The sequence below is a fragment of the Kogia breviceps genome, chromosome 6 (assembly GCF_026419965.1).
Source record: "Kogia breviceps isolate mKogBre1 chromosome 6, mKogBre1 haplotype 1, whole genome shotgun sequence".
Classification (NCBI taxonomy): Eukaryota; Metazoa; Chordata; class Mammalia; order Artiodactyla; family Physeteridae; genus Kogia; species Kogia breviceps.
Window position 1 is genome coordinate 56,371,169 of NC_081315.1, and position 21,767 is coordinate 56,392,935.

The 21,767-nt window shown below is 38.5% G+C and overlaps 1 protein-coding gene across 1 annotated transcript in view; it reads right to left on the bottom strand.

The window, feature by feature from the left end:
• Positions 1 to 21,767, bottom strand: part of BTC (betacellulin) — a 42,455-nt gene that overhangs the window by 12,370 nt on the left and 8,318 nt on the right. The window contains exon 3 of the mRNA XM_067036248.1: positions 4,495 to 4,593. Coding sequence (XP_066892349.1) covers positions 4,495 to 4,593 — 99 coding nt within the window. The remainder of the gene's footprint in view (positions 1 to 4,494; positions 4,594 to 21,767) is intronic.

The window sequence follows — 21,767 nt, forward strand, 5'->3', positions numbered from 1 at the left end:
TGTAAATCAACTATACTCCCATAAAGAAGCAGTAAGACTTACTGATGGATCTCCTTGCTCCAGAAAGGTCTTTTCTACTTTGCAAAGCACACCTGACTCTAAATATAAGCCATATGGCTCTGTATCCTGAACTTTACTAATTCCTCTGGCTGTCACACCCCTTTAAACATAGCCAGTCTTTTAATAAACACCATACAGAGCAAGATACCAGAGAGCGCCTTAATCAGCAGCTGCTGGATGCAGTGATTTGATCAGCCATGGTTCATCCAAGCAACACAAATCCATGCCAGAGAAATGTTTGCCAGGCCCTGTTTTGATTGCTCACAGAGTTCTCTCCTTTGCAAATAAGCATGCCCTTAAATATTCCCAGCATTATTTGGATTTTAAAACCCTTCCATACCACCAAGCAGAAAATGTCCTATGATTTCTCTCTGGAACTTTAAAACCTGGAAGAAACATTAATCACACATACCACGTCCCTGCCCGCCCAAAAACCCAAATGGGATCCTCTCTCTTTCTCATGGTAATGAGAAGGCTTATCAGCATTCCCCCTTTTGAAATGCGCCTAAAATCCCAGTTGCTTTCATCTAATCTTCATCAAGGTCACATCATCTGAAAATTGAACAGCTGTGAAATCTAACATTTTCTGACTATCATGAGACCTGATGACATAGGGCAGGGGATGGCAAAATCTACCCTTCCACTCCAGAGATGTTTACCAAGAAAAAGGTTAATCTTATGACAAAAGAATGATTAGTCCCATATATTGTGTTTCTCGTTTTTTTGTGTGTGTGTTACACCGGCCTCTCACTGCTTTGGCTTCTTCCGTTGCCTCCGGACGCGCAAACTCAGCAGCCATGGTTCACGAGCCCAGCCGCTCCGCGGCATGAGGGATCTTCCAGGACTGGGGCACGAACCGGTGTCTCCTGCGTCGGCAGGCGGACTCTCAACCACTGAGCCACCAGGGAAGGGAAGCCCTGTGTTTCTCTTTTGAGAAGTAAATGGTATGGTCTTGAAAATGTAACAGCCGTGAAGATTTCCCTGATACTGGGGGTGGTGGAACTTAACTGATCTTTTACCCTCCCACCTTCCTCTTTTCCAACCCACATTCCTCAAACCAAAACCTTCCTCTGGGAGTGAGTTTGTCCCACAAAATTGCTGGAGAAAATTACATGTACCAGAGGACCAGATCGCAACACAATCTTATAAGCAGATGGGCACCACAGGTAACATATCGTAAACTCTTCATGAGACACTGTATTTCAAAGATTCTACAACCAATTAAATAAGAAACCACCAGGGCTACTGCAGGTCAGTGATGTCAAAATTTGATTCTAACAGTTAGTGAAAGGGATCAGGAAAAAGAATAGCTTTCACTGATATTATAGGTAGATAGATAGGAAGTGGTCACCTTCTTAGTTAGGGTCATATGAATAATTAGATGACATGTGATGGATTCCCTTGGACCAAACTAAAGTGGAGGAATACAGCAGACACCCAAATAACCTAGTTTAAATATGGAAGTTTCCTCAATTTGATGGATGCTTTGATTAAACAGTGTGATTCCTTAGTCTTTCTGTACATGATTCTTATCCTCAAGACAAAGCAGGCTTTGTAATGTCTTTGTGATTAAAACTCTTCATAATTGATACATTAGGTTTACTTTTCAGAAAACCTTCCCTTATTTATTCTAATAATGCTCATGAAAAATCTATTTAATGATTTTGCAAATGATATTAATATCAGCAACTCTTCTGAAATCAACTTTAAGGGTAATATACAATTACTATGACAACGCTTTTTTGGTAAATCTCATTACAATGTTTATAACCTCTTGTATCTCTAAACCTTTAGTTAGATACATAGTTCAATCTCTGTGTGAGAGATTTAGAAAGGGATACTAAATTTTGAGATAGAAGTCCCACAAGTGTTATCAAGGAGAGAGAGGAAGGAAAACAAATACCTATAAATTCATCTTCTCACACAAATATCTGACCTAAAAAATAGGGGGAACAACCAGTGCACAGAAGAGTTCAAGTGGTCACAGCAGTGTCTGGAGAAACGTTTCCTCCTATTCTATGAAGTACAGCCTGAGGCTTTAATATTCTAAGCATCTTCCCAATAAGGGTTTCTTCATTTTACAACCTTCTTAAGCCAAGAGGGGAGGAAGAAAGTTTTATATTTTTTTAGTTAATTTTCCTTCTTATCTTGCCAACTATCTCTGTGGGACAGGGGAATGTAAATTCATGATGCTCTTGAAAAAGTGCAAAATTGGAAAATTTTTTGTAATTGAGGATTCCCATTTGTCTTACATTTAATGCAGTTTCCTGTAAAAATGTGAATTGGGGCTTCCCTGGTGGCGCAGTGGTTGAGAATCCGCCTGCCGATGCAGGAGACACGGGTTCGTGCCCTGGTCCGGGAAGATCCCACATGCCGCGGAGCAACTAAGCCCGTGAGCCATGGCCGCTAGGCCTGTGTGTCCGGAGCCTATGCCCCGCAACGGGAGAGGCCACAACAGTGAGAGGCCCGCATACCGCAAAAAAAAAAAAAAAAATGTGAATTGGTCTGTTTCTCCAGGAAAAGAAAAATAAATCTCACAGATGTGCTTATTACCCTCCTGGGTTACTAGGATATTCTTACACGGGGGGCCAATCAGGTCTGATCAGCATGTCTTTGAACCAGAAGGACTGTGCCAACCATTTCTGAGCTTACAGGAGTGAACCTTCACTTAGAGCTGCCCTTTTCATTCCAGCCCTTTAAAGGAAGAAAAAAGAATCCAGTGTTGAGATTTGAGTGTATTTCATGTATCTAACATTGTTCATGGCTAGGAGACAAAGAAGAATCGACAGGGAATAAATTGTATTTCCTTTTGTTTTTCAAGAATGCATGTGGAAAAAAAAAAAAAAAAAAGAACTCATGTGATACCTCCTTTGCTTATTCTCCCCTGCTGGTTTGACCTCAGCTCCCCTAACCTCTAAATTTTGCAATGCATTGAGGCTCAATGCTTTCTTATCTCTTCTCCTCTCTCCTCTTAAAGTTTCAGTTCTGTAAGATAAATAATTTCTAGAGATCTACTATACAACATCAGTTGCCATAATTAATAATATTGTACTGTACACTTAAAATTTTGTTAAAAGGGCGGATCCCATGTTAAATGTTTTTACTACAATAAACAATTTTAAAATACATTTAGGAGGATGATGAGGAAAATTTTTTAACACTGTCAATCATCAAATTATGGAATAATCTCCCAAAGGAAATGTGAAAATGCTGTCATTTAAGACATTTGAAACCAGGCTGAAGAAAAGCACACAAACACATAAAGCTGGCTTTGTCCTTCTCACTACATGGGTGACAAGACCTACACAAGCATGACCTAAGACAGCGATGGACTCCACAGACTGGGGCCACTCTCCAGACCACCCACCAGTGGGAGGGAAAAAACGATGAAGATTGGGCTGGAACTGATGACTCACATCAGGATGACTTGCTCAGCGTGTTCCTGGCTCAGTTACAACATTCCCAGGGTGCCAGGAAAGGAGCACTTACACCACATCACCATACTCCCAGCTCAGAGAAGTTTCCAGGGAATACAGGAGGCTCTTCTCCACTCTGCCCTACTTTTGAAATTGGCCTGTGTTGTGTTTTGTTTTGTTTTAAAATAAGAAACAACTCCTGTAGAACACCAGACCATGCAATTTATAAAGGACAGGCAGACCTTAGACCAGAAGTCAGCCAACTATGGCCCAAAAGCCAAATCTGGCCCACAGCCTGTTTCTCTAAATAAAGTTTTATTGGAAGACTTCCAAGGCCATTCATTTGCCTAGGTCTATGGCTGCTTTTATAGTTCAATGGCAGAGCAGAATAGTTGCAACAAAGACCGCATGACCCACAAAACCTAAATTCTTATTATCTGACTCTTTACTAAGGCTGATCCCTGCCTCAGACTACTAACTTTGAGAATACTAATTCAGGAATCTCCAAGGTAAAATATGTTTTAAAATTGTTGCCTTCTTCCCTTCTTTTAAGTTATAAAATAGAAAAAAAAAATTTTTTAATTTGAATAGAATATGCCAGCTTTCTATGAATCTAGTCCAAGACATCACATGCTAGAAGCTGAAGCACACACACATCTACAATGCCCCAAATAGTATAATGATGAAGAATGGAAGCACTAGAATGAGAAAGACCTGAGTGTGAATGCCAGATTTGTGATATATCAGCTGTGTGACCTTTGGCAAGTTATGTATTCTTTCTAGCTTCACCTTGAAATAAAGTAAAAAATATTATCCAGCTCACAGAGTTCTTGCAAGGTGTGAATGAATTACTGTACGTAAAGCCCAGAGCCTGGTACATTAACATGTGCTCAAAAAACTACCTAGTTTTATGATTACTATATTATCAACAACTTAAAATTTAGCGGGGGGGGGGGTCAAGTTTCTGAGGTTGAATGTAAAGCTGATAAAAACAAATGCATCGCTTGTTATGCATTACCTGGGCAGTTTTCTCCACGATCTCCACAGAGAAGGCCATCATTTTCAGGACTCCTGGTTGAATTCCCATCTGCCACAACACAGTGGAGGATCACTAGACCTTCAATTTTAAAACAGAACCAAAACAAACGTGAAAACTTGTTCAATGAAAATGTGTTCAATGTCAAAGTCAATATCAAAGTCATGATGATTTATGAAAATAACAAGCCTGTGACTCCCATTTCCAAGTCATTCTCCCGCAGCAAGGGAGGGCTACACAGGCCAGCGTGTCTCATTTTTTAAGCTCAGGGCTCAAGACAGAATTTTCAAGCCAGCATCACTTATCCTACAAGCGGAAGAATAGAGGGAACTCTCAGCCAGAGGATGAAAACACTGATGAATTTCCAGGGAGAAGGGATTATGAACCTGTGTAGCAATGTATTTTCTCCATGCCCCACGGACCCAGTGTTTTTCAGGTATAAACTGTTGAGTGTGCTTCTTTCTGGGGAGATGCGAACTAGATATTCAATTCATAGGAATTATTTAAAATTGTCAAATTCCTCCAGCAAAGTACCTCTGTCTCTGACAAGGACAGGCTTCATAGAAAGGCATGGGGAAGAGAGGAACACTGTGTGGAGGTTAGGACAGCTTAGAATACAAAGTGTAGTCCTTGCGAGGGTCCTGATTCAAACAAAGCAACAGTAAAAATCACTTATGAGAGAATTAAGGAAATCTGACATTGTCTGGACATTAGAGAGTATTAAGAAATTTTTATAGTTTCAAGTGTGATAGCGATATCGTGGTTTGGATATAAAAAACAGAGTCCCTATCTCTTAGACATATGTATTTAAATACTTATTAAGGAAATTAATGGATCTCTGATTTGCTTTAAAATAATCCAACCAGGGAAGAGGGCTGTGAGGTAGTGAGGGAAAGGCATAGATGAAACAAGATTGGCCACATATTGGTAACTGTTGAAGCCAGGTGGTAGGTATATCAAGGGTCACTCTGCTGTTCTCTCTACTTTTATATATATATATTTTAAATATCTATAATAAGAAGTTGGAGAGGGGAGGGCAGTGGAGGAGAGATAAGATGGCTTGGTAGTTAACTTTTCCTGAGTTCACAACCTGCTTTTGCCACTTCACAGCCATGCACATTGGGCAAGTTTTATAACCTCTCAGTTTCCTCATCAGCAAAGTGGAGATGATTATTATCTCTTCTTCAGAGCATTGTGAGGATTCATCCAGGTAAGTGTGCAAAGCACTTGATACACTGCTGGCACATAATCGATGTTCAATTAAATTATCATTATTATGTAACCGGTAGGAACAGAGTACCTTGCCCACAGGTTTTATTGACATTTAAACATCTAGCTAAGGTTCTAAACTATACATGTCCTCCAGTACAATTCAGTTCAACAAATCTCCACAAGCACCCAGAAACACACAGGTGGATAGGACATGCTCTACCCTCACACTGCTCCAAAGCTACTAAGGCAGGTAAATAGCCAACTAAGTAACCAAAACACAAAGTGATAGTATTGTACCAGAGAACAATAGTATCCAGAAAGGTCAAAGGCCAAAAGGTCTTCAAAAAGAGTCTTTCAAAACAGAAATTCTTTTCTATCTTTATTGAATTAGAAAAAAAAAATTTTTTTTTAAAAAGAGGTGGTAACTAGCATTGGAAACAGTGAAGAGAAATAGAAACTCATATCCATTGGGGATGGGTAAATTAGTATTACTTTTCTGGAGGACAATTTAGCACTATGTGTGCTAAAAGCTAAAATCTTAAAATTGTACACGCACTTAAATCCAGTAATTTCATTTCTCGTAATTTTTCCTAAGGAAATAATTTAACATACATAAAAAGATTTTGCTACAAAATTTCTCCATGTGACATTGGTTATAAAAAATTAGAAATTACCTAAATATCTAACAATAGAGAATTGATTAAATATATGGACTACTTCCATGCAATAAAATGCTATTCAGCCATAAAAAATGATTTTCAAACATTTCAAAATATTCCTCAGTAAGAGAAGCAGGCTACAGAATAGTGATGTAGTGGGATCTGAGTGTTTGCGTCTGTTTGTGATAAGTATAAAAATAACCATACAGATAAATAGTCAAAAATGTTGGGTAAGTTAAGTAGGTAGAGAGTTGCCCACAATGGCTAGAAGAAGATTTTTTCCTTAATTTCCTTTATTTGCACTTTCTTATTTTTCTACCTGAATATTCTGTTTATTGCAACAAGAAAAAAAGGAGTAGCTCAAAATTTAAAAAAAGCAACAACAACAATTTGGCAACCAAATTTCCAGATTTTTCCTATCTTTTATCCCAATACCTGGCCCCCTCCTTTCACACTTAGAACAAACCAGAAACAATCATTTATGATTTCTCAAGCACAGGAATTGTATATTAATCAGTTTGGTAATCCCGGAATCTAACACAGAATACAATGGATATTCAACAAATGTTGAAAAATTGACCAATCTTAGGTCAATCTATAAACAAAGAAACAAACTAAACAATCAATTTCTAGTGGAAAATTTCAACCATCTTCTTTTTTACTATAAAAACAAGTTTAAATCATTTTTTAAATCCCATACATGGGCTTTCTTCATGGGAAGATTCAAGAAGCATTAATTCTGCAGTTGATCTGTTCTGATGATAGAAACTGAAAAATAAACTAAATTTCATAGAGATTCAACATCTGCGAACTGAAGGTGACAATATCTCTGCCTCAGGGGTATTGTAAAAACTAAGTTGAGTAACGTAAGAAAAGGCACACGCAGGGCTTGGCACATAGTATACAATTTTTAGTCTTCTTCTCCTTCCCACTATCACTTATGATTTAATACATCATTCTTTATTTCCACATAACAGAGGAAATCCTGATTCCATTGAAACCCTGCCCGGCCCCCCGAACATTCTGGCAGGCTGAGCCCAGGCTCACTTCCGCTAAGGCTCACTCCACATGCTGGCATCAGCTGTCAAAGGAATTCCACACGGTAGAGTCCCTGCGGAGGACCCCTTGTGGTAGAGACATTCTCAGGCCAGCCAGACACCAAGCTCAAGGCTCTGGCACAGGGTACACAGTTCCTCCTACTCCCACTTAATAATCTTTTGTTTTTTGGCGGTACACAGGCCTCTCACCGCTGTGGCCTCTCCCGTTGCGGAGCACAGGCTCCGCACGCGCAGGCTCAGCGGCCATGGCTCACGGGCCCAGCCGCTCCGCGGCATGTGGGATCTTCCCGGACTGGGGCACGAACCCGCGTCCCCTGCATCGGCAGGCGGACTCTCAACCACTGCGCCACCAGGGAAGCCCCACCACCTAATAATCTTCATCAGCTGGTGGTCATGAACCAAATCGAGCTTGAGCCTGAAGAACCATTTACTTAGTCTGCATAGTTTTTAAAAATTGAATCATGACAGTTCATATCAAGCCTGGATTTTCCTGCTTTTATTTAAAAAGCAGAAGGTCTGGCAACACACGTGACCACTTTAAATGCCACAGACCCCATCAGGCTTTCTGCGTTCATTTATTCTAACTGTGTAGACCCTGACAGGCATTTGAGTGAGTGATCTGTATGCAGTGACTCAGAAATCAGAGAAATGCTCACAAAACCATACACCCAATATTGAAGGCTGCTTCAAAGACAAAGGCCACTCCCGTTCCATTCATAATTCAACAGATATTTATTAAACATTTTGTGTTTGGCACGGGTGCACAACACTGAAGGTTCAAAGATAACATATTATCACGAGCCTCAAGGAGCTCATATTTTGGCAAGGAAGATAGACACACAAATCTATAAGGTATAGTGTGATGAGTACAAAAGAGGTAATACAGGGATAATACAGAGTGGAGAATCAACTCTGCCTGGCAGCAAAGACTCACTGAGAAGGCGGGAATTATGGTGAGTTTTTAATGAGTAATAAATGATTTTTAAAAACATCAATTAATAACTTCTAGAAAATGAAAATTGTGTAAGCAAGATAACATAATTATAGTACATTATTTGTTTCAGCAGTGGACAATATTTATATGGTAATAATAATGTAAATACTGATAATTTAACAAAATTTGTCATAAAATCAGGACCAGTAATTAGCCAACACAGACCATGTGGGGAAAGAGCTTGGGATTAATCATAATCTGTGCTGTGCTAGTTCTTAAGTGTTTTGAGTATCACCCCTAGAGTAACTATACTAGAATTAGAAGAGAATCTCAATAGGTAAAAGTCTAAACTTGACAAGTCAAGAAATAGCATTATAAGCATACTGTTTAGCAATACGGAGATAAACACAGAAGAGGCACCTTAAGGAGTCCAAAGTGTTTGATTCTAGGGAGGTGAAGAGGCAGGAGGGCAGGTACAAAGATCTGCTATTCATCGTTATAAACTTTTTAGTACTATTCGATTTTTTAAAATTTGTGTATATTTATTACTTTATTAACAACAAAATTAATTTTTAAGAAAAGGATAAATAAAATTTTAATGAACCAGGGCATTCTAAATAAAAGGGACAACTTATAAAAAGACACGGCATGAATAACTTGTCTAGTTTGCTTGGAGGGTGATTGGGGCTTGTGATGGAAGAGGAGACTGGAGGGCTGGTAGGTCACAAATGGCCTAAGAGCTATGTTAGTTACTCTGAGTTCTGTTATGTCGCTAAAATGGGGTCATTGACAAGTTTTAAGTGAGAAGCAACCTGACCATCTTCTTTTCTTTCAGTTTGAAAAGTTTGCTTTAATACAAATACAGGTGATTTCAGACATAGCTAAATGAGGTGATGGCACACCAACCTGTATGGAGAAGAATAAATGAATGCGAGAGATATTCACAAAGTGAAATACAAAAAATGGGCTAGAGTGGGAGATAAGGAAAAGGGAGTCTAGGATGACTCCGGAGTTTGTAACTAGAGTGAATGTCTGGATTGTGGTACCAATCACAAATATAAGGTATACAAGAAGACAAACAGGTTGAGGATTGCTGTAGACTGAATTTCTTGCTGAAACCTAATCCCTAATGGGATGTGACGGGCCTTTGGGAGGTGATTAGGTTGTGAGGGTGGAGACCTCGTGTATGGGATCAGGACCCTTGTAAAAGACACCTCACAGAGCTCCCTTGCCCCTTCTGCCATGTGAGGACGCAGCAGAAAGACGGCTGTCTATGAACCAGGAAGCAGGCTCTCCCCAGACACTGAATCTACTAGAGCCTTCATCTGGAACTTACCAGCCTCCAGAAGTGTGAAAAATAAATATTTGTTGTTTACAAGCCATCCAGTGTATGTTATTTTATTATAGCAGACCAAACTGACAAAGACAGGCATGGAAAAGAATTCAGTTTTAGACACTCTGAATTTGAGATGACTGTGTCTCATTTAGAGACAGTAAATGGATATTAGATCTGGAGCTGTGGAGTGAAGTCATAGCTACGGGTTCTACATTTAGGAGTTATGAGAAATAAATGGGTATTTAATGCCACACATGTTGATCTGTTAGAAAGAGCCATGTGAAAAGAGAAAGCTGATTATGGATAGAAAACTGAAAAACATCAATATAATAGAGGGGCAGAAAGAGAAGAGTCCTCAAGGCATCAAGAAGAGCCACAGAACTAAGAAGAGAGGTTTTCTAGAAGCATTTGGTCAACTGTATAAAAACAGATGGAGAATTAAAGATAAGTACTGAAATATAATGAAGCTGTGACAACCAAAAAGCACTAGCAATATCTTGCTAAAGAAATAGTAATGGCATGAAAGCTGTGCAAATAATTGGAGATTACTCTTCACAGATGTTGAACTGAGAAAGGGAGGGGGGTTAAGATTAGTCAATATGTACAGAAAAAAAGAGAGTTATTTTGCTTTTGTTTTATTATGAAAGATAATTGACAGGAAGATGCCAAAGGTACAGGAGAGAGGCAAAGGATGAATTAACAACAGAGTAGAGAGGTTGGAAAGTTAAGCCCAAAAGGCAGGGCCATTTCTGCAATTGCGATGTAGTCCTTTGCAGTCAAAGTTAGTAATTCTGGCAAGTATAACTCTATTTTGAGTGAATGGAAAGTCTTTGAAAAATAAGAGCTTAAATGTATTTTATATTCAATACATCTGACCTCATTGCTCAAGGAAATCCAAGTTCTGGTTAAAATGAGTGGGAAACATCTAATGTGTTTCTCAACTTCCACATTACTGGCATTTGGACTGGATAATTCTTTGCTGTGGGATGCTGTGCATTGTACTATGACTAGCAGTATCCCTGGCTTTTACCCACAAAATGCCAGTAGCATCCCCCTCCGTCCCTCCACCTACCACTGAGATGTCACAATCAAAACTGTCCCCAGACCTTGCCAAATGTTTCCTTGGGGGAGAAATTACATTGGTTGAGAACCATTGCAATTCACTCCAAACTTAGATACAGAAAACGTAAGATCTTCATTCAAAAGAGTCACAAATTATATTAAATTTCAGAATTAGTAAGAACCTTAGAGGTATTCAAATCTCCTACCAACCCTCAGATCCCCTAAAAACATTCGCTGGGAGAGTTCACCTTTAAAATTTCAGCACAGAGACTTCACTCCCTTCTAAGGCATCACATTTCAATGAGACCATTCATCCATTCTTTCACTCACAATCATTCATTCATTCAAAAAAAAATTAAGCACCTATTTCTAAAGCTCTATAAATGCTTCTTTATGTTGAACTGGTTTTTTTGCCTTCCCATAATTTTACTCTGCTCATTGGGATCACCTAGAATAAGTCTAATCTCTCTTTCTCATGACTGATCCTCGTATATTTGAAGGCAGAGATCAAGTCTCCTTGAAAGGATTTCTCTTCCTCAGGCTAAACATCCTGGTTCCTCCAACTGTATTTTACCTGACATCATCAAGACCTCTCATAAGCCTTGACATCCTCCTTAAAAACCAGGTTAAAATACAGCGCCATTTTACATGGTTTGGCAAAGACAGAATAGAGTGGGGCTCTCAGCTCTCACGTTGAGGGCACCATATTCCTGATAATTCAGCTCCATAGCATATCAGCCCTTTTTAACTATTCCATTAAATACAGGGGTTTTATTCTGCTTAGAATAAAAAGAAGATCTTAAACCACTTACAGGGCTTCCCTGGTGGCACAGTGGTTGAGAGTCCACCTGCCGATGCGGGGGACGCAGGTTCGTGCCCCAGTCCGGGAAGATCCCACATGCCGCGGAGCGGCTGGGCCCGTGAGCCATGGCCGCTGAGCCTGCGCGTCCGGAGCCTGTGCCCCGCAACGGGAGAGACCACAGCAGTGAGAGGCCCGCGTACCACAAAAAAAACCCCAACAAAACAAAACACTTATACTGCCGGAAAGCAGTGTATTGATGGCTTTTTTGTTCTTTTTGGTTTCTTTTGTTTTCTTTTGGTTCTTTGCTCTGTTTTGTTTCATTTTAATTTTAACCTGAGAAATGATTTTGTACTTGTCCATTTTAAATGTTATCGTGTTAAATTTTACCTGTCATCCAAATATTTCACAATCTCTTTGTTTTCTTATTCTTTCATTCTGTCTATTATCCATGCATCCCTGCTGCACATGACCTGCAGAATTCTCAGATGCATTCAGGCAATAAAAACAAAATAAAACTAAATAATGTTAGATTAGCTGCATTTGCTAAGTGACTGGATATTGAGTTCCTATTTCTGGGGTTGGTTTTTATTTTTTTAGTGGAGCATTTTATTTTATTTTATTTATTTAATAGATCTTTATTGGAGTATAATTGCTTCACAACACTGTGTTAGCTTCTGTTGCACAACAAAGCAAAACAGCCATATGCATACACATGTCCCCATATTCTCTGGGGTTAGTTTTTAAATAGCAACTCCACTCATAAAATTAAAGACAAAAAGGAAAAGAAGCCCAATTCTACTTTAGTGAGTAAAAGCTCCATTTACTTTTATGCACTTTGAGATTCTCAAATTAAAAATTATAGAATGTATTAAAAGTATTATCCCCATCAGCCATCATGGAGAATGAAGTCATTGAGAACAATACAAGCATTCAGAGACACAGCTTGACAAGGAGCATGACCCGCTGTCTCAAAGTTACTGCTAACGCTGAGGTAAGTCACACACCAGCTGGGTCAACTACTTACAAAGATCAAATGTGACCAAACTAAACAGTCATATACGTTGTATTTGCCTCATCTCTGAGCTGAACTTTCCATTTTTAGAGCCAAGTACATTTTATATTTTTAAAATAAACATAACATTATCACAAAATGTCCATACATTATATTCTGATAACTTAGGCTATCTTCTTAGATACCGTAACTTCTACTTGTGTTTACTAAATCCAGTGATTTCCTATGACATCACATCAATCTTATTTTAGGAATCAAACCACACTCCATGTCCCATTAGACAATTCAACTGTAAATCAACAGAGAATGTGTTCCTTTATGAATATAAGCAGAAATTAGAAGAATATTTCACAGTCAGATCTCTGATATTTCATTTATATTAGAGGGAAGCAGTATAGATTAATAGGAAAAAGATATTTGAAGTCAAATGGAGCTGTATTTGAATCCTGAATGTACCTTTTAATCACCAGCTTTGTGATAAGATTAAGTTACTCAGCATTGAACTTCAGGGTCCCCATCTGTAAACTGAGGCCCATAATATATAACTTACATGGTAACGATTTAACTGTCTGTTTAAAGAAAGTGCAAAAAGTAAATTATGAATTATCAACCCCAGTAAAGCCTGGCAACAAGATAGGCACTCAACAAAATAGCAGCTCTAAGAGAACAGAAGTAAAAAAGAATTCTTATTACTCTAGTAAAATATAGATTCTCAATTCTCATTAATGAATATTGACAAATTTCTACATTTATGATGGGACTTGACATGTGTATAAAATATGCTTATGAAACAAACTACAAAAGATAAATACACATACATATTATACTTCTGTAGTGCACTTACACATATGTTCAATGAGGAAAATCTGTATGTTGGTCTTTCCACATGCTGCTTTTTTCCAGTGTTTTTAAAAAGATATTTGACATTAATGCACCTCAACTGATTAACAGAAATATGTCATCTTCTGCATGTGTGGTTCTTTGTATTTTCAGCACAGTTCTGCAAGCACTCAGCATGGTGTTTATGTCAGATGGGAGTTACTGATTCAGTTGGTTAGTTAAGTGATTCAGTGATACAAATATAACAGATAAAATCAGATCTTAGATGATACTATTTAACAGTCAAATGGTTTATATTTGATTAGAAATCTAATTTTAATTTCTGAAAAATAAAGTTAACAAAATTTTAAAATTTAAATCAACGTTAAGAGTAAAAACTATAAGCATCTGGGGAATTTCCCAATGTATCTTGATTGTCAAAAAGAAAAACAGAATCTTGAGTATGCATACTATACACAAAAAGTATTTTCTATGTCCAAAAAGAGGACATGTCTAAAATGGAGTTGAAAAAATATATTAAGGAGGGCTTCCCTGGTGGCGCAGTGGTTGAGAGTCCACCTGCCGATGCAGAGGACATGGGTTCGTGCCCCGGTCCGGGAAGATCCCACATGTTGCGGAGCGGCTGAGCCCGTGAGCCATGGCCGCCGAGCCTGTGCGTCCGGCGCCCGTACCCCACAACGGGAGAGGCCACAGCAGTGAGAGACCCATATACCGCAAAAAAAAAAAATATATATATATATATATATATTAAGGAGTGTAAATGCTGTTTAACATTGAGCTTATGGGTGGCTGAGTAAAAAAGTGTGAAATAGATTAAGTTTGACATTGATGTTCTCCTTCATCTTTTTTAAACTCCTTTTCTGTCTTTTTTGTTGTCTTTTCCCCTCCTATAAACCAGTATCCTCCTACTGCTTTAACATTTCCCCTAATACAACATAATTTCTTCATAGATTTCCCTTTCTAAATGTATTTGCTTTCAAAGCAGACCTGCAAGGAGAGAAATTGCTTAACTCAACAGAAATACTCTAGAATCAAGTGCCTCAACCTGGGTCTTCTGGAAAGCAGAGCCTGAGACACAGATTAAGGGGTTATCACTTAATTGGGGAGGTACAAGCTCTGGGCCATGAGAATGAGAAACAGGGAAGCAAGCAGAGAAGGAGGCAAAGCAATGCAATGTGTGTACCCATCATGCTGGGTGCAGCTCCAGAGTGAGCCACAAAGACACCAAAATGAGTGACACATTCACTCATCCACGGGCTATGTAAAAGGTTCAGAAAGGAACTGTGTCTTGAAGTAGCTCACAGAAGAAAGAATGAAGGAGGAATTTCTCTGCCCCACTCACTTCCATCACCCATTTTGTTTTGGACAAAATTTTCCCCACTGGGTGCTGCCTCGCCCAGTCTCTGGCCCCTTGGTGAGTGAGAGGCCAGGACACATGCCCTGGGACATGGCCTCAAAGTCCCAAAAGAGGGGCAAGCTGGTATGAGTGGAGAGCTGATCAAGGGACAAGGGAGGTAGTTGAAAGACCCTTAAGAAGTGCACGATTTTGTGTCCCAGTACAGTGAGGATTTGGGGCATCAGGACACTTTGGGGAGCCTTGTTCCAGGACAAGGAGGGATTTTTCTAAGGTCTCTCAAATCACACCACCTGGAGGACTGCCTATTCTACAAAACTGAAAGACAGGCTTCCAGATTTTCAGAGCCAGGAGGGGAGACCAAGACAAGGGTAGAGAAAAAATAAGAGAGTCTTCACAAATAGTTTATGTCCATTCAAAATCAGGAGAGTAGAATATGACCTCCTTCCTCCTCCAAAAAAAAAAAAAAATCAATTCCAAATGGTAGAAACAATATCTTGGTGTTTAAGAAGGGCTTAGAATGATGGATAACATTTTTTTCATTCATAAAAGAACTCCACACTCTTATATTTGAAAGCCCGGAGAGGGAAATAATTTAACAACCTGTCATACATAAACTAACTCATATATCTGAAAGCTGTCAACACCACGATAAAGTCTTTGCCAGTAAATCAACCATTTTATTTTTGCCATGACCGTTATTAAATCTGTGGCAACAATGATTAAATTGAATGGGAACCCTATAGCAACCTAGAGCTAGTTTTTTAGAAATCATCAGTTGTCAAAACTTGACGTTTTGAATTCTATCTTTTTATGATAAGGCCGAACCAGACAGTCAGACATTGTAGCGCTTTAAATGAAAAGCTCTGGGATCACTGAATTTCCATAATAGTTCAAAGAGAGGAGGCAAAAGGAACCATGGAAAAAGAACAATTTGTTATCAAGGAGGATTATCTGAGTGCAAAGTGAGGAGGAATAGTGGAGTTGGCTTCTGGATCCAGCGATAACACAGCCTCTGACCCATGAGGAAACAGTCATCAAACTTTAATAATGGTAAAGAAAAGAACATAGGGTGTCAGAGTAGATGCTCTCCCAACCTGAAAAAGCCCCAGAATTTAAGCCCTTAAAATGAGTTAGGATAACTCAAGCCAACTTAACATTAACCCATTATTATCTTTATTGATCAAACCATTTGCAGAGACCAGAAACATCAATCCATCCATCAATCAATATCAGACATTATAATTGCCAGGTATAAAGAAAATAAATTCTAGTAGAATTCCAAAAAGAGGCAATGTTAAGCTGAAGAAATTATAGGGGAAACTTCCACAAAAGAAGTTGGAAACTAAAGTGGACCAAAGGCAATGACGTAGAAATGAGCTGAGTGTGTTTTGGGGGACAATGAGTAAAGATGTCCAGCTGGAGTGAAGAATTATACAGAGACGTATCAAGAAACAAGGGCCTTCTTGATGTGTGTGGTGTGACTGTGAAATAATTCAATTGATTTTCTTGTGTGACCTATGAAAATGACTCATTAGGAAATAGTCACACCATGTTTCCAGTTGAAACTTCAATGTCTATCCACCACATCCTGAATAAAGCAGCTGACTAATCTAGAAATCAAGAAGTTTTTAATAGTGGTGAATGCTGTTGGGTAGAAATCGTTAAGAAAGAATGGGGTGCATTTCTTTTGCTACCCTTCTGCGAAGGCAAATGGAAAGTGTACCGTTTCACCTGGCATCTAAATCACATTTTGTTCTTCTTACCCTCTATTACAGGATAATTATCATTTATCTAAAAATAAGTAGAGAATCTTCTCACAGAAGTTTCCTATCATAGGATGTTAGAAATTTGCAATGTTAGAAATTTGTCTCCTGAAATAATAACCTTTGAAATTTTTCTCAATATAATTTATTATAGTTATGCTAGGGTTTTTCCCCATCACAGCAGGATCCCAGGCCATAATTATTATCTTAGTAGATGGTAAAATATAAAGAGTGCAGCATCTTTAAGGCAAAAGCTGAGCCTGGGGCAAGGGATTGATACTATGTTCCAAGATGTCCTCTCATCACATCATATGAGGGGTACATGATATCTACATGGCATTATTGGTGATGTTAACCTTGATATTTCTATTCAGGAAAAGACATGGTGGAATACAGTTTGGGCTGTGCGGGAGTGAAGTCACTCAAGTGATTTTCTTTTTCAAAATTCTTTACCATTAGCTTCCCAGGTCTCCATCTGTCCTGCGTCTTCTCCTTGCAGAGAAGTCAGCTGACAGTACCAACCTCCATAGTACCCCAAAGTGAAATAACATTATAGTAGCACCTGTAATTCATGGAGTCATAAGAACCTTTGGTGGTCATTTGGTCCAACTCCTACCTCACCTAGGAATCACCTCTACATAGCTTCCCATGAATGCAATCCAGATCACAGACATGCCCAGTCATGGGAAGATCACCACATCCCAAGGCAGCTGATTCCATTTTTTCAGAGCTCTACTTGGGAGAAAACTTCCTAAATTAATGTGAGAGCTGTCTTCCAGGAATGTTAGTTCATTAATCCAAGTTGTATACCCTGAACTACACAGAGGAAACCTTTGTTGGGTCAACTTTTCAACTATTTGAAATTGACTCTTATAATCAAAACATTCTCTTTTCTACCCACCACCCTGACCTCTATCTTTCTATCCTTTCAGTTTTGTGTGTGTGTGTGTTTGTGTGTGTGAGTGTGACTTTGGCTTCCCCATCAATCTCCTGTTTCTTGTCTTTCCAGAGCATCAATGATTTCCTCAGAGCTCACTCACCAGAGACCTCCTCCTGAGCCTCAGCCTCCTCCATCTCCACAGTATTTGATATTGTTGATCTTCCCAAATCTTCCATCTAAAACTTACCCTCCTCTTGGCTTCTTGACTTATCCTTCCCTTCTCACTCAACTCTGCCAGTTACTTTTCTGACTCCTACACCATATATGGGTGCCATCAACACTCTACTTTCAGTCCTCTTTTTCTTCTGATCATTTTTATTGTGGTAAAATATATACAACATAAAACTTACTATCTTAACCATTTTTAAATATACCATTCAATGATATTAAGTACATTTATATTGTTGTACAACCATAACCACCTGATCTCCAGAATTCTTTTTATATCCCAAAACTGAAACTCTATACCCACTAACTCTCCATTTCCTGCTCCCCCAATCCCTGGCAACCACCATTCTACTTTCTATCTATGATTTTGCCTTGGTCCTCTTTATTATAATGCCATTTGATCTCACAAAATCCCCGTAGACTTAGTGTTGGAACAAATATGTACTGAGGGTTTACTGTGTGCTAGGCACTGTGCTAGAGCCTGAAATTATAATCAGCTAAATGATTTATTTATATTTTCAGCCCTATTTTCTAACCAGATGATTGTCCAAACTCGTTGGCCATTAAAATTTCCTGTAGAGCCTTTTGTGTAGTAATATTTTTTTTATTTTGTAATAATTTTAGATTTACAGAAAAGTTGCAAAGTACACAGCCTTCCTGTACACCCCTCACCCACTTTCATTTCCTCTAATATTATCATCTTTCACTACTGTGGTACATTTATCAAAATTAAGAACCAGCATTGGTAGATTACTATTGACTAAACTCAAGACTACATTCTGACTTCATCAATTTTCCATTAATGTCCTTTTTATGTGTCAAAACTCTTAGGAGTTTGGCGTCTTTGATCACATTTACCCAGACCACTTGGTTAAGGTAGTGTTCACCAGATTTTTGCACTGTAAGGTTATTTTTTTTTTCCTTTTCATACTCTATTCTCTGGAAGCAAGTCACCAAATCCAGCCTACACTCAACAAGGTCAAGGAATTAAGCTCTACCTCTTAGAGGGCGGGAGTATCCATCTCTATTATTTGCAGTTATTCCATAAGGAAAATTTGTTTCTTCTCCTGAAAAGTCTTTAAAAATTTAAATTCATAGGGACATGTCAAACAGACTTTAGTAAGTCTGGGGAGAGGCCTAATAATCTGTACTTTTTGCTTTTCTTGGAAGAACAATCAGACCTGGGGTCCACTGCTCTAACTTGAAGTCAACATCCATATTTCCAAATGCTCATAAGACTTTTGAATGTCTCAAAAGCAGTTCACATCCCTACCAGAAAAAGGAAGTTCTCTTTCACATATGGCACCATAAATTCTTGTTCTCTCCCAGGTTAACAGTGTAGGAAACAGCTTTAATACTATTTTTGTTACTTAGACAATCATTATGTCATATAAATTGTTGCTTAGAAATATTTATTGAATTTATTCCTTTCTCTCTCCCTGGTCCAGGCCTTCTGGGCTAGGTAAAACCAATCTTAAAACCACTGCACGCCCTGTATAATTCCCCTCTTGAAAATATCACAGTAGCTACCCATTATCCATTATTATTGCACTCCCGAGAAGGAGTCCTTCTAACATGAGTTAGGGACAAAATGATGCCCTTAATAGTAGAGAATGGAGCTGTCATAGAATAAAGTGAGGTCTTCTGTGAGAAGAATAAAGTTCATTCCCATTGAGTTTCCTCTCTCTCTAAGTGTTATGTGGTCATAAGCCAGTTCCCTGAATCTGTCCTCTTGGATAAGTCTCTTTCTCCAGGTGACACTGCTACTCTAAGATGGGTGTGGGGCTACCCCCTGGTTATGAGCCACCTCCAGCCTTAGAAAACCTAGCAGTACATGGTTAGGAGCCTTGAAGCAAACCACTCAGGTCAGCCTCTGATCTGTACTTAGCTCTTCACCAAGCTATAGGGCCTCCAGTAAAAATGGAGTCTAGACATTTCCACAGAATTAAAACAGGCTCCTCAGGTAGGAGACCATACAATATTTTAAAATAAGGTCTTGACATATAATTAAAAGCATAAATTTATGTAAATTACACAACCTCCTAGCTCCAATTCCTAGGAAATCCTGCAAAGATGTCACTGCATTAAGAATTCAGGATCCTGTGGGAGGGTGTAGGTTACGCTGCCTGTGGGGTAGGGGTGTTGGTGGCCAGGGATGAGGTGCTTTCTCCAGCAAACCCTTCAGGACCAAAGAGCCGAAGGCATGACAACCAGGACACTCACCAGCAAAAAAAAAAAAAATTTAAAAATTCAGGACCCTGCCTAATGTCCTCATTCTGAAAAACAAGTCCTTATCCAGTCAATATTTCCCTCAATACACACAAAATCAACTCTTTGTTCTGTGCTTTGAGTCTGCTCACTCTCTGCTTCACCAAAAAAAGAAAAAAAGTAATTAATTTATCCACCTTCTAATTTTTCTCCCATTTTTTTCCTCTACCACCATCGTGGAAAAACTAACTCAATTCCCTGTTTCCTTGGTGGTATTTTTTTCACAATCACTTCAGCCCATAATAAATTCTCCTTCTCTGAGATGTTTAGTCTGTACTAGGTAATTTAAACTCTGTTAAGTATTGAACTACTTACTATACGATGTTTCATTTCTGATGAAAATTTGTAACCAATATAATACAAACTCTTTTTGGAAAGACAGCGACTTGGACAGCTCTCCTTAATGCTAAACACAGTATTAGACACACTTTATAATGGTATTAGACACACTTTAAAATAGTACAAATACTTAGCTATGTCTTCCTCATTATTACATGTTTTAGAAATAAAGACTGTACTTCCCAACAACCGACCCAACACTATGCCACAGTAGTTCGGGATAAATTCTTGCTTTTGGATAAGTTCCCGTTTTGCCGATGGTAATATCTCGATGTCATGAGCAAATCTCATTCTATCAGGTCAGCCTACTCCGGAATAGAAGGTACAGGCACCATCTCAGTGAGGAACTGTCTAAAATAAGTCATTGTTAGCAAATTCGAAGACATTAAAGATGGAGTATAAACAGATGCTGGAAAACAGTTCTAGTTTCTGATTGTGGCACCTAGGAAAGCATGCGCATGCGCACACGCTGAAATTACAAGGTTTACGTCAAGATCTTTGCGACACGCTATGAGAAGCTACGGGTCTAGGAGAACTTCCTGGGCTGTGTGCATTCAGATTTATTCTTTGAAAATATATATTGAGCACCTACTATGCACAGTAATCCTCTAGGCACTGGGAATATAGCTGTGAACAAATCAGACAAAAATCCCTGCCATCGTGGTACTTACATTCTAATGGAACTGTTTAAAGAACTGTTGAAAGCATGGTTATAATGGGGGCAGATTTCTATTTTTTTTTTCCTTTGCTTGCTTCCAGTGGTGAATATTACAGCAATTTCCTTTGATCAAAGTACAAACACACTCCAGCTGGCTTAAATGAGCACAATGATTCTATTTCTCCTTTTTAGACATACCTATGAAATACTTTAAAAGTTATCTACATATTCACAAAGTTAAGAATATTAATAAATATTGAGCATTTTCTAGCCAACTATTCTACTAAAATCTTTTCCTGCATTATCCCATTTTATCCTCAAAACACTCCTGTGTCCCTAGATGATAGGTACTATTATCATTATTATCATTCTATACATAAGAAAATGCAGCACAGGGAGATTAAGTAACTTTCTCAATGTTACAAGACAATTATTATGGGAAAACTGAATATTTATGCATGGCTGTCTGCTCCTTAAAATCTAAAAAAAATTATTTTGTCATTAGAAAACTTTTCTGAAACAACTTGTTCATTTTCCATTTGTCTGACATTTAGAAATGAATTTTGACATTGCATCATCATTCATTCTTCCAAAATGACAGTTTATTTCTTTTTAGCTAAGGCAATTATTTGTATAACTCCAATAAATGAGACAACCCCATTTTGATGAGATTAAAAGTATTAAAATTATCTTGTAAATATTTCATTTTTCTCTGCTAGTGAAGGCTCACTTTTAATCTGATTCACCTTAAGATGTTGGGTTTTGGTATCAATGCCAGGAAAGTGCTGGAAAGCTTTTCACTGCATAAAACTAGGATCAAAATTGGCAGTTGAAGAAGAATCTATAG